This window comes from Lampetra fluviatilis, chromosome 46 (genome assembly GCF_964198595.1).
Source record: "Lampetra fluviatilis chromosome 46, kcLamFluv1.1, whole genome shotgun sequence".
NCBI lineage: Eukaryota > Metazoa > Chordata > Hyperoartia > Petromyzontiformes > Petromyzontidae > Lampetra > Lampetra fluviatilis.
Genome location: NC_136320.1, coordinates 3,360,322 through 3,374,312, shown reverse-complemented (window position 1 = coordinate 3,374,312; position 13,991 = coordinate 3,360,322). Strand labels below are relative to the sequence as shown.

The following is a 13,991-nucleotide window of genomic DNA, read 5'->3' as shown; positions in this document are numbered from 1 at the left end:
CAAATTTCCCAGCGCGCATGGGTACCGCAGGGACGAAGGAGCCGCCGCGTATCCGTTGTAGGTAATGTAAAGGAGGCTCTGCCAGTGTCACCAACAGCGCCACCCGCACCGCAGATGCCGTGAAGAGGTGAGGGGCTCGTTCTACACAGGCGAGGGTCGTGTCCTGGTGAAGAGGTGTGAAGAGGTGAGGTGAGGGTAGGTGAGGTGAGGTGAGGGGAGGTGAGGTGAGGGGAGGTGAGGGGAGGTGGTGAGGTGAGGTGAGGGGGTCTGTCTACACAGTCGAGGGTCGTGTCCTGGTGAAGAGGTGAGGTGAGGGTAGGTGAGGTGAGGGGAGGTGAGGTGAGGGGAGGTGAGGTGAGGGGAGGTGAGGGGAGGTGGTGAGGTGAGGTGGTCTGTCTACACAGGCGAGGGTCGTGTTCTGGTGAAGAGGTGAGGGGAGGGGAGGTGAGGGGAGGTGAGGTGAGGTGAGGGGAGGTGAGCTGAGGGGAGGGGAGGTGGTGAGGTGAGGTGAGGGGGTCTGTCTACACAGTCGAGGGTCGTGTCCTGGTGAAGAGGTGAGGGGAGGTGAGGTGAGGTGAGGGGAGGTGAGGTGAGGGGAGGTGGTGAGGTGAGGTGAGGGGAGGTGAGGTGAGGTGAGGGGAGGTGAGGGGAGGTGGTGAGGTGAGGTGGTCTGTCTACACAGTCGAGGATCGTGTCCTGGTGAAGAGGTGAGGGGAGGTGAGGTGAGGGGAGGGGAGGTGAGGTGAGGTGAGGGGAGGTGAGGTGAGGGGAGGTGAGGTAATGGGAGGGGAGGTGAGGTGAGGGGAGGTGAGGTGAGGTGAGTGAGGGGAGGGGAGGTGAGGGGAGGTGAGGTGAGGGGAGGTGAGGTGAGGGGAGGGGAGGTGTGAGGTGAGGGGAGGTGGTGAGGTGAGGTGAGGTGAGTGAGGTGAGTGAGGGGAGGTGAGGTGAGGTGAGGGGAGGTGAGGTGAGGGGAGGGGAGGTGAGGGGAGGTGAGGTGAGGGGAGGGGAGGTGAGGTGAGGGGAGGTGAGGTGAGGGGAGGTGAGGGGAGGTGAGGGGAGGTGAGGTGAGGGGAGGTGGTGAGGTGAGGTGAGGTGAGTGAGGTGAGGGGAGGTGAGGTGAGGGGAGGGGAGGTGAGGGGAGGTGAGGTGAGTGAGGGGAGGGGAGGTGAGGTGAGGGGAGGTGAGGTGAGCGGAGGTGAGGGGAGGGGAGGTGAGGGGAGGGGAGGTGAGGTGAGGGGAGGGGAGGTGAGGGGAGGTGAGGTGAGGGGAGGTGGTGAGGTGAGGTGAGGGGGTCTGTCTACACAGGCGAGGGTGTGTCCTGGTGAAGAGGTGAGGGGAGGGGAGGTGAGGGGAGGGGTGTGAGGTGAGCGGTGTGAGGTGAGCGGAGGGGGGGGTGAGGTGAGGGGAGTCGAGGTTGTCTGTCTCCACAGTCGAGGTTGTCTCGCTAGACGAGGTCTCCCCACACGAGGATCGTGTCGTGAAGAGGTGAGGTGAGGGGGAGTCGAGGTTGTCTTCCTCAGACGAGGTTCGCGAGTAGCTGCTGGGGTCACGGACTCACGATCAGCACCTTCCCCACCACCCCCTATCTCCTCAGAGAGCGATCCAGCTGCTGCTGTGTGGTGATTGGTTGGAGCGGCTACAGTGGTGGAGGAGTGTTCCACGATTTGCCACGAAGGTGACGAGAGTCAACTACAGGTGAAGTGCGCTCCTGTCACGTCTTTGGCGTCATCATAGCCCCTCAACATCATCATCATCATCACTGGCATCACCAACATCATCATCATACCCCCTCAACATCATCATCACCATCATCACTGGCATCACCAACATCATCATCATACCCCCTCAACATCATCACCATCATCACTGGCATCACCAACATCATCATCATACCCCCTCAACATCATCATCACCATCATCACGCTGACATCACCAACATCATCATCATAGCCCCTTAACATCATCATCACCATCACGCTAGCATCACGAACATCAGCCACCAACACCATCATCACGCTAGCATCATCAACACCGGTCATCGTCGTTATCGTCACTCTGGCTTCAACATCATCATCACTGGCATCACCAACATCATCATCATCATCATTCTGGCATCATCAACATCATCCACCATCATCGTCATTCTGGCATGACCAACATCAGCCACCAACATCGCCATCCTCAACATCAGCATCCTCAACATCAGCATCCTCAACATCGGCATCGTCATTATCATCATCAGCGGCGGCGTCAATAACATCACCTCCATCCATCGCGCCACTCGTTACTCATTACCCACCACATAATCGCCGTCCTCACCATCACCACCATCACCTGCATCACGTCACCGACTTTACATCACCTAACACCAAACACTTTCACACACGTGTGCTGCTGCGGTGTCTGCAATGTCTGTCTGGGGTGGCATCGCCTCTGGGCGCCGCTTCTATAACCCCGGGGCGCTGTGGACGAGGAGAAGGGACGCTGCGGGTATCGAGACCATCGCCTCGATGTTTCCAGGAGAAGCGAGTGTGCAATAAGCCGGCAGTGGGCACGCCAGGGGGTTGCTGGCTGGTGGTGCAGACGGAAACCAAGAGACGGAGCGATGGAGACGGAGCGATGGAATCCGCTCGTGTGCGGGTTGAGACGGATGTGGACTGTTGGGGAGCGTGAGAAATCTTCTTGGTTCTTTAGGTAAAGTCACGTAGAATGGAAATAATATTATTTTATTATGTTTTATTTTTATTATTTTATTATTTCCCTTCTACGTGACTTTACCGAAAGAACCAAGAAGATGAATCCCTGCAGTCACGAAAGCTTTAAAGCGTGATAAATGTTGACCGCTTACCGGTAGTGGGACATATCACGGCTGAGGATGAGAAGCACCTAATGGTGGTGATGATGGAGGTGGTGGTGATAGTCGTGGTTTTGATGATGATGGATGGAGGTGGTGATGGTGGTGGTTTTGATGATGGTGGTGATGGATGGAGGTGGTGATGGTGGTGGTTTTGATGATGGTGGTGGTTTTGATGATGGTGGTGATGGATGGAGGATGTGATGGTGGTAGTTTTGATGATGATGGAAGTGGTGATGGTGGTTTTGATGTTGATGATGGTGGTTGATGGATGATGTAATGGTGGTAGTTTTGATGATGATGATGATGATGATGGAAGTGGTGATGGTGGTTTTGATGTTGATGGTGGTGGTTGATGGGTGATGTAATGGTGGTAGTTTTGATGATGATGATGGAAGTGGTGATGGTGGTTTTGATGTTGATGATGGTAATTGATGGATGATGTAATGGTGGTAGTTTTGGTGATGGTGGTTGATGGATGGAGGTGTGATGGTGGCGATGTCGGTGGTGGTGGTGATGACGATGGTGCCTCCTGCGTGTGCAGTCATGCTCGCATACCGGGCTAGAGCTCCCACGCTGTTGGGGCAGCTGCTGAGAGGAGTGACCAGGAGACACGGCACAGCATCCGCTACAGCTACTCAGGGTATGCGAAGAGGGGATCACAGTCATCACCTTGATCGTCATAATCATGTTCAACATTATTGTCCAATGTCGCGGTCATTCACATCCTTGGTGATGATTCTAATTATTAAAAAGTCACCATCATCCTACCATCGCTGACCCCTATTATTATTATCATCATCATCACCACAATCATGGCATAACGAACAAAGTGATCCATCTCAACGGGTCATCAACATCCAACATCATCACGGCATCCACTCTGTAACCTTGCTGCCAAGAATAAACGGTGCCGTTACTTAACAGCGTATTTTTAAACGCGTTGCCAGGTGATGGCTTTGTCATGGCCCAGCGGTCTAAATCCAGCGGCCGCCCTGGTTATTACTGCGGTGTGCATATTTACTGTAAAAAATAAAAACTACTGGCCGTCTGCTTCACTCGCAGTGAACGTTGAAAGTCCCGTGACACCACGAGGAAGGAGAGTGGAGGCCATGGTGTGCCAGGGGTCATGGTCCACATTTGTTAAATGGGAAACATCGCACCGCGATTGGGAAAGGCAGAGCGGCGATTGCTCCCTGCTGGAAAAAAACACGAGCAAAAATAAATACCCTTGAGTCGTCAATACATTGACGATGTGGCCGGTTGCGTAACGCTGAGGCCGCACATGATTGTTAATCGCTTGTAATGTCCCTAAACTTTTGACCCTAGGAAAATCAGAGGATGGGAAGGCAGGGCAAGGCAAGGCCAAAGGTGAGGACATGACACATCTCACGAGTTTGGTGAGCGAGTGACTGGAGTGAATTAGCGAGTGCTGGGTCATCAAATCACCCCGACTGCCCTACATTGAATTCTGTCAAATACAGAGGTAGGAACTGGGTGGGCAACTGCAATGCATGTCTGTGCGCATGTGTGTGTGGGGAGCGGTAGTGTAGCGGTTAGCGCGCTGCGCTATGAACCTGGCGACCCGGGTTCGATTCCCGCTCACAGCCAACACCAGTTACGATTATCTGAACCGGTCCCGGGCCTCCCCTAGGTCGACTCAGCCTCAAATGAGTACCCGGTGCGGTGTGTAAACATCGCCACTGGGGAGACAAAGGCAGTCGGGCGTGGTGCTGGCCAACCACCCCCTCGTGTACCGTTCCGGCCTTCATAGGTGCTTGCTAACAGCACTTGCCCCTACAGTCTGTTAAGGCTATACAGGGCATCTTTGTCTTTGTGGCGAGCGGTAGTGTCACGAACAGCGCACTGCGTTACGAACCTGACGACCCGAGTTAGATTTGTGCTCACGGCCAACACCGGTGATGATTATCAGAACCGGCCCTGGGCCTCCCCTAAGTTGACTCGGCTTCAAATGAATACCTGGTGCCATGTGTAATCATGGTGCTGGCCACCCACCCCCTCATGTGCTGTTCGGGGCTTCATAGGTGCTACTCGCTAACAGCACTTGCCCCAACAGTTTGTTAAGGCTGTCTTTGTGTGTGTGCGTGTAGACTCGGCCCCGCTGTTCAGCTGGCGCGACGGGCTGTGCATGGAGTCGCTGCTGACGGAGGAGGAGGTGATGATCCGAGATTCGTTCCGCACCTACTGCCAGGACAAGCTCATGCCGCGTGTGCTCATGGCCAACCGCAACGAAGGTGCCCCCCCCCCGGCGAAACGTGCTGCGTCACAACTGCTGCGTGACACGTGCCGACTGCGTGACACGGGCAGCACACGAAGCGGCCAGCAAGAAACGGCACCGTGAAAGTCGTGATAGATACGAGTGTCTAGAATGTGTTCGTGCCCGTTTCTAGAATGTGTTTCGTGTATATTCTTGGTTCTTTCGGTAAAGTCACGTAGAAGGGAGATAATAAAATAATATAAATATAAAACATAATAAAATAATATAAATATAAAACATTATAAAATAATATAAATACAATAAAAATTCTCAATTTTATTATCTCCCTTCTACGTGACTTTACCGAAAGAACCAAGAATATGAATCTCTGCAGTCACGAAAGCTTTCAATCAAAATGTTCGTGTATGTTTGCATATTTATTGCGGTTATGCGTCTGCAGTGTTCGACCGGGAGATCGTGTCAGAAATGGGTGAGATGGGAGTTCTGGGCCCAACGATCAAAGGTGCGTGCAGCATTTACACAGCGAGTGCACACACGGGGCGATGAGCCCAACCACGCACAGCAAGCGTAGAGAATTCGTACCAACCAATCGCCAGCGCACATGCGAGTGTCTGCACCCCGTGTCCCTGTTCCCTGCGTCTCCATGTCCCCATGTTCTCATTGGTGTCCCTGGGTCCCCGTGTCTCCACATCATCCCCTTATCCCCATGCCCCCTTGATTCCTGCAACTCCAGTCCCCTTGCTCACACATCCGTTTCCACGTCTCTATATCTCCACATCCCTGTGTTCATGTGGGTCTGTGTCCCTGAATTCCCATGTCCACTGCTCTCCTGTCCTCACACCCTCATTGTCCTCTCGTACCCATGTCCCTGTGACTCGCCGAGTCTCTACATCTCCATGTCTTCACGTGTCCCTGTGCATCTCCACGTGTCCCCATACATCTCCCCGTGTGGGCCCCTGTGCATCTTCCCGTGTCCCAGAGGTCGCAAACGGGTTTTGATTCCTTACCCGTACCCGGCCGCACCAGGGTCGCAAACGGGTACCCGTACCCTACCCGATACCCGGCCGGGTACGGGTAGCCGGGTATCGGGTAGGGTACGGGTACCCGATTGCAACCTCTGGGATGAAGCCATGTTGCAGGCGTGGGTGAGTTGATTCGAGGAACTTGAATTGTGAGAAGAGACAAGACGTTGGGAAATGAGTGACAAACGGTTACTCACCAGTGACTCACGGCCTACCCGTACCCGGCCGGGTACGGGTACGGGTAGGGTATCGGGTACCTGATTGCGACCTCTGCCGTGTCCCCGTTTGTGTCTCAATGTGTCTCTACGTGCATCTCCCCGTGTCCCCATGCATCTCCCCGTGCACCGCAGGCTACGGCTGTGCGGGTGTCTCGTCCGTGGCGTACGGGCTGATCGCGCGCGAGGTGGAGCGGGTGGACAGCGGCTACCGCTCCGTGATGAGCGTGCAGTCCTCCCTCGTCATGCACCCCATCCACGCTTACGGCTCCGAGCAGCAGCGCCTCAAGTACCTGCCGCGGCTCGGTGAGATGTCGCGGCGACCTTGTCGATAGCGAGGACATCGTCGCCTTGCTCGACGCGTGGTGCTTGCATCGGTTTGGCCGGTTCTGTGCGGACGCCAGCAGATGAGCATCGATAATTTGGCTTCATCTTTTTGGTTCTTTCGGTAAAGTCACGTAGAAGGGAAATAATAAAATAAAAAAAATAAAACATAAAATTATTCTTATTTGGGAAATAAAATTTTTTTTTTAACATTATTTTATTGTTTTATTTTTTTTATTTTATTATTTCCCTTCTACATGACTTTACCGAAAGAACCAAGAAGATGAATCCCTGCAGTCACGAAAGCTTTAAATCGAAATTGAATTTGGCTTGTTCGTTGGATATTGCCGTTTTTAGCGATGTTCAGAGCACAAGCGTAAAAACAATGAAAAGCGCTGGTTACTGCGGTAATCGGGCCGTTCGCTTGCTTGCTTAGGACCGTGCAAATGTTTTGGTCGTTTTTTAACCCACTTCCCGTGATCCAATCGAGCTGACATTTTGCACACAGACTCGTTGTGCGTGACAATGCATTTTCGTGAAAAAAAATTTCGAAAATTTTACACTGTTTAGGGAATTGTTTTTAAATATTTAACTACCAATTGTTTAATGCTGCCAGACAATCATCTGACCCATAGGTAGCCATCTCAAGCCAGAAGACGAGAGGACTCTAGCCGCCCCGATGCCATGCATATAAAGGATTTATAGTGAAAAACTTTGTTTTTACGGGTTTACTTGTTTCTGATGACAATCTACGTTTGGTGTGAGATGGGGTGCGTGTTGCTTTTAAGTGGGGATGGATTGGGACATCAGATCAGGTTCTGCTCTCTCGTCAGCTGTCAGGGTATAACACAATTTGCAAACCTCACCCTGTTAGCACTGGTCCGGGTCACCGAGTTTTGGGCATGGACAGACCGCGACTCGTATGTGGAACTTCTTTCGCACCGTACGTAGCCAACCGTGCGCATCGGAGGTGCAGCAGTGGATAATTCCACAGCTCGCTATGATGAGGATGATGATGGGGAGGGCCTTCATCCGGCAGTTGATAGACCATGGTCCACGTGATCGTTGCAGCGAAGGGAGAGATCATCGGTTGCTTCGGCCTCACGGAGCCGAATCACGGCAGCGACCCCGGCGGCATGGAGACGCGGGCGCGCTACAACGCCAGCAGCAACACCTACACGCTCACCGGCACCAAGACGTGGTGAGGGCAGACGCGCACACACCGCACGCGCCGCGTGGTCATCCCCGCTGCTTGACGCGCCGCACGCACACAACATGTTGAGTTTGGAGCAGCCATTAGATGGCGTCTGTAGCCGCCATACGGATTTCGTTTATAACGTCCTGCGCAAGCGGGGCGTGATCGGGATATGGTCGATGATGCGAGTGAAGTGATGGATTACACTTCACTGCAGTCACTACGAGGCTCGCCGTAGACTCACAATGAGGCTTAAACTCACTTGGAGATCCATAGGCTCGCACAGAACCATGCTAAAGAGCACAATGTAGTGCGAGTGATGGATCACGCATCACTGCAGTCGGTGAGGCACGGTCAATTTTACTCCCATCTCATGCAAGCTGTGTCCACTTATCCTGTACATCAATCGAACACAACGCGACACGATGCTTAATATTGGTTCCCAAATGACTTTCCGATCGATAGATTTGCTAAACGAATGACTTAATACACTCACGAATGGCGACGTGGTTGACCCACGCTGTACCGCAGGATCACCAACTCGCCAATCGCCGACGTGTTTGTGGTTTGGGCCAAGACGCAAGAGGATGGGCGGGTGAGAGGCTTCGTGCTGGAACGCGGCATGGCGGGCCTCTCGGCGCCGAAAATCAACGGCAAATTCTCCCTGCGAGCGTCGGTCACCGGCATGATCGTCATGGAGGACGTCGAGGTCCCGGCCGAGAACCTCCTGCCCGGCGTGTCGGGGCTCGCGGTGAGTGTCCCGGTGAACGGGGCCACGGGCAGCCGAGCCAAACAAACAAACGAACACGCGGGACGGAGGCTCATGGGGATGAGACCCGAGCGTCTCGATCCAGTGCCCAACACAATTAGACGGTCGTTATGTGCAACGGAATTTCAGGTTTTTCACGAATGTGAGGAAAACCTTCCTTCGTGGCTTAGTACTCTTTGGTGGAACAATGTTAAATGATGTTCATTCTAGATTTAAAGCTTTCGTGACCGCAAGGATTCATACTCTTAGCTTTTTCGGTAAAGTCACGTAGGTAAAAAATGAAATTAAAATTTATAAAAATAAAATAATAAAAATCTAATCTGGCTGTGACGGTCCCACCTGATGACGGAGACTTGTGTTGCCTCCGAAACGTCGTGATATTTATTATTTAATTTTTATTAATTTCATTTTTTACCTACGTGACTTTACCGAAAAAACTAAGAGCATTAAATGATGTTAGCCGACATAAGGCGACGTTACGCTCCGTTAAGTGATGTCAAGCTACGAGAGGTGATGTCGGGTGACCTGTCGTTGGGCGACGTGATAAAGAGACACCGTCTCCCGCTCCCAGGGCCCCTTCGGCTGCCTCAACAACGCTCGCTACGGGATCGCGTGGGGGGCTCTGGGCGCCGCCGAGTTCTGCTTCCACACGGCGCGGCAGTACACGCTGGACCGGTGAGTGGGCACCGGCGATTCGAGAGTCCTCTGCAGGGACACCGTGACTCAGGTGGTCACCACCCGGTCCCGGTTTCGCCCGGGCAGTCCGGGAAATTTGGCATCTGTGTTCGGGTTTGCTGGAATTGATTTGTGCCGAGATCTGGTACCGCCGCCGCGTTGAACTTTCTTCCAGGCAAATTCGTGGTGTAGATAGACCGAGAAACCCACCCGGGTTTGGTTTGCAGTGGAAAAAGTGGCGACCCTGGGCATTGACTTTCGCCTACGGAAAGATCGCTGTTGCTCACAGGGGAGCACTACTCTCAGAGCGCCGTGTCACCGTGTCGTCACGCAGCATGCAGTTCGGGGTGCCGCTGGCGAGGAACCAGCTGGTGCAGAAGAAGCTGGCCGATATGATCACGGAGATCTCGCTGGGCCTGCAGGCCTGCGTACAGCTGGGACGGCTCAAGGACCAGGGCCTGTGCGTTGACGCTCGCTCACCCACTCAACACGCACACGCTCGCACGCACGCGTCACGGGTGTGTAGTGCGTTCATGTGTGCAAGTGCCCAAGTGTGCAAATGTACAGTTGCTGAGCAAAGGCTCAAAATGCCAAGCGGCCAGCAACGAATGGCACTTTCAAAGTTGCAGTGGATAAGTTAATTGCGTTTTTGGAATCGAGCAAGGTGGTTTATTGTGAGGGCTTCAGGAAAGAGACTGTGGGAGGGAATACCAGAGTGGAGCAGTGCGAGGGAAGAAGCAGAAAGGGGGCAGTGTTGTGACCGGCAGTGTGGTGGCGTCAAACATATTGTGGTTTGGACGAAGCCGTGACTGGTAGACCGAGTGTTCAACATGGGTGGAGCAATCGATGAGTGAAGTTCGTGGGCACGGTAACCATGGTAGTAGCAATAAAAGAGCGCTGATTAGGCCATTGACCACTTGTGAGCGAGTGACTGGAGTATGTATGTCTTTTTGAAGAGCAGTCGTATAGTGATTAGCGCGCTGCGCTACAAACTAGTCGACCCGGGTTCAATTCGTGCTCACGGCCAACACCAGTGACGATTATCCAAACCAGTCCTTGGTCTCTGGTGCAATTTGTAAACATCGCCTTGGCTGTGGTATTGGTCACCCACCCCCTCGTGTGCTGCGCCAGCCTTTCAAGGCGCTCGCGAACATCACTTGCCCCAACAGTCTGTTAAGGTTATACAGGGGATCTTTATCGTGCGTGCGTTTGTGTCGTGTCAGGGCGGCACCGGAGATGATCTCGATGCTGAAGAGGAACTCGTGTGGCAAGTCGCTGGATATCGCCCGCACAGCACGGGACATGCTGGGCGGCAACGGCATTGCTGACGAGTACCACGTCATCCGACACGTCCTCAACCTGGAGGCCGTCAACACCTATGAAGGTATCGCAGCGTGGCAGCCGGAGTACACCAGTGGAATCTCATTTGCCAGTAGCAAAATATGATAATTGGTTTTTTACCCTTTTATCTGGCAACAAAACTGACACCCTTTTTTACAAGGAGTCATGTTTGCATTGACCACAATACCTGCAGTTGTAATGCAAACAAAAAACACAACTTTGATCATGTATGCACTGTCCTTGAAGTTGATTGGTCCACACCCGAGACAGCTTTCCTTAGAGCCTAGTCTCACATGAGTTGGACCAGATGACGCCAAAAGGCGCACAACTCAAAGGCAATGCACCATCAGAGTATGAGAGCTCGGGGTAAGCATTTACACCATTGGAACCTCATTTGCCAGTAAAAAATATAATTGTTTTTTTACCCTTTTATCTGGCAACAAAACTGACACCCTTTTTTACAAGGAGTCATGTTTGCATTGACCACAATACCTGCAGTTGTAATGCAATACTCTGATGGTGCATTGTCTTTGAGTTGTGCGCCTTTTGGCGTCATCTGGTCCAACACCATGTGAGACTGGGCTCTAAGGAAAGCTGTCTCGGGTGTGGACCAATCAACTTCAAGGACAGTGCATGCATTATCAGTTGTTTTTTGTTTGCATTCCTACTGCAGGTATTGTGGTCAATTCAAACATGACTCCTTGTAAAAAAGGTGTCAGTTTTGTTGCCAGATAAAATGGTAAAAAAACAATTATCAGCCGTAGTACAATACAACACCGTTAACGAGACAACACGGCACCGTACACACACACGTCAACATTGTGTGTGTGCGCGTCAAACAGGAACGCACGACATCCACGCGCTCATCCTGGGCCGCGCCATCACGGGCCTGCAGTCCTTCACCGTCGGAAAGTGACGCGCCAACAGCACGAGCAGCGCCATCGCCAACAGCACCAGCAGCAGCAGCAGCACCAGACAATCGAATGCTTCGCTGTTGTGTGTCGATGATTCTGTGCAGGCCTCGGCTGCAGTTACTCGACCCCCATCCTCCGCGCTCGGTAACTTCTGCACAAGCGGCAAGTGCTGCTGCTGCAGCCACGTTAGCAGCTGGTGTCGTCACGACAGAAAGGACGCAGGCCTTGCACCCACAGCTGCCGTAGAAGTCTAAAGTCTCGTTTAAAAAAACTAAAACTTAAAATGGTCCCGCACACAATAACAGCCAAGTGAAATAAGCATCTGCACTTTAGCTCGTGGTTGAAATCCCACATTCCTATGGTCGAGGGCGAGTTTATCCATAGGACAACCACTGATGACATCCCCACAAAGAAGTTGGAGAGATGGGTCGTGTGACCCCTCCCCCCTACCCCCCTCTCAATCAGGATTTGAACTCGTGATTTCTGCGAGCACTGGCTCTGGCGTGGAGCCACGGGGTCGGTCGCGATGGCTTTGCGACGCTTGGTCGCGGTCAATGCCGTGACCGCACTAGCGCCACGGTCCTGCGTGGCATTGCCCACACTAATAATGTCGGACAAGCGAGATGCATTGTCACAAGAGACGGGGCCCGTTTGTGTGCCGTCCTTTCACAGTTGCCGCGCGACTAGCGCGGTTCATTTTGCCTTCTGTGCCAGACGGCCGCTGCGTCCAACGCTGTCCGCGCGTCGCTTGGGTCACGTTTTAAACTCTTCGCCGTTACCTTCTCAAAACCTCGAGTTCCAAACGGCGCACAGTCGTTGGAAAAAACGCGGCGACGCAAAAAAACACACATCGGCATTTCCCCAAGTGCAAAGTGAGGACCACTGCACCAAGTCAGTAATTGCTGCTGGTTTTTGCGAATGCAAAAAAAGGCTGTGTGGTATTTAAGGCGTTTTCCGTTTTGTTTGGTACATGTGCTTTTACAGCAGCCCGGGATTTTTCTCGTATATTACAGATGTGTTGCCCAACCTTGGCGGAGATGCGTGACATGCATTGTTCCCCTAAAAGGGAATGGTGCTCCAAGACCCGAGTGATTTTGCTACACTTTTCAGCCCACGCATTTTTGTTTCACGTTGGGAAAATCCGCGATGCTTTTCTCCCAAACGAGAGGCATGGGGATTCGATGCGGAGGTGTTGATTAAACGTGGTCACGGCACAATGGGTCGCGAGCTATAATCCTTTCCCGTGCCAAGCTGCGTGGGATAACCCCGCTGGTGGTCGAGATGCGTTTGTACCGTGTAGAATTGCACCAAATAAACGCTGCGAGCGACTTTCACCGCCCTCCAGTTTCATTTTGACAGGCCAAGAAACCCGAAATGCCTAAACAGCCTGCAACAAACAGCACCGTTTGAGGTCGCAAGGAATAATGAATTAACGCGCTTCTTGAATCGAGCAAGGTTATTAGAAGGGCCTTGGGGAAAAAGGGACGACGATTGGTGGGGATTCCAAAGTGGAGGATGGAAGCACCCTGGCCACCCCTTTGCGTCACCTCCCTGCCCACCCGCAGGCTCGACACCCATTCCCCTTCTCGCTCATTGCCTAAGATCAACATGCCCCCACCCCCGCCGCTTCTGTGCAGCAGCGGCGTTGAACGCCGTCGCATTTAGATGGAAAATAATCCGCACGGTCGCCGTTGTTTTGGGCTTTGGGACAAAACGTGAAAATCTTGGGAGGGAGGGAATCATCATCGCCAGTCACGGGCAGCGGCGACAGGCGTTAAGTCCCCGAGGTGTCGCATAGGCAGGGGGAGGATAATACGGGGACAAGGTCGCACGGTTGCAAGAGGGCAGCGGTAATGATGGGGGGGGGGGGGGGGAAGATGAGGGCGACGATGGGGACAATGATGGAGGGAACGCTGGGGGTAAATGTGCAGCGTGCAGGCGACGAACCGTGAGGATGGGGTTGAGAACAGGGTGCAAATGCTGTACGGCAGAGTGGGGACAGTAGGTGGCAAGGGGGAAGATGATGGTGTAAGAGAGCGTTGGCAGAAATATCGGGGAACAAACAATTGCAATGTCCGAGTGGCAGGAGTAACCAGAGGACGGATCCCGGGTGATCTGGGGTCAGAGGACCTTGGAGAAGGTGGACGGGATGAAGGAAGAGGGTGGAGAAGTGGAAGAGGTGAGGGTTTGTGTTGAAGTTGCCGCTTAACGAAGTAGGGGGAGGGGCGGTAAGGGGGAGTGGGGAGGAACCCACAGAACTCTTGAAACGGCGGTGCCAGAGGAGGTTCAATAGGTAAATAACTGACAGGGTTGCACTGAGTTCATGGGCACGCAACAGTCAGAATGACATTACAGTCTCATTCGCGTGGGCCATTGCCCGTCGACACACGCCGAGAAATACGCTCGCTGGTTGCGTCGGTGCAAACGTGGATCTGTGACTGCC

At 53.1% G+C, this 13,991-nt stretch overlaps 1 protein-coding gene across 3 annotated transcripts; it reads left to right on the top strand.

Annotated features, from left to right (window-relative positions):
- Positions 1-12,882, top strand: GCDH (glutaryl-CoA dehydrogenase). Of its 3 annotated transcripts, none has more exons than XM_078876940.1 (13): positions 1-127; positions 1,595-1,695; positions 3,399-3,497; positions 4,184-4,225; positions 4,966-5,109; positions 5,533-5,595; positions 6,466-6,636; positions 7,726-7,855; positions 8,381-8,600; positions 9,190-9,293; positions 9,628-9,753; positions 10,517-10,677; positions 11,477-12,882. In XM_078876940.1, the coding sequence occupies exons 3-13, from the start codon at positions 3,401-3,403 to the stop codon at positions 11,548-11,550; spliced, it is 1,332 nt and encodes a 443-aa protein (XP_078733066.1). In that variant the 5' UTR covers positions 1-127; positions 1,595-1,695; positions 3,399-3,400; the 3' UTR covers positions 11,551-12,882. The 3 variants fall into 3 exon arrangements, with proteins under 3 accessions (XP_078733066.1, XP_078733065.1, XP_078733067.1); XM_078876939.1 differs by having other exon boundaries at positions 19-184; XM_078876941.1 differs by having other exon boundaries at positions 19-189.
- Positions 12,883-13,991: the final 1,109 nt, after the last annotated feature.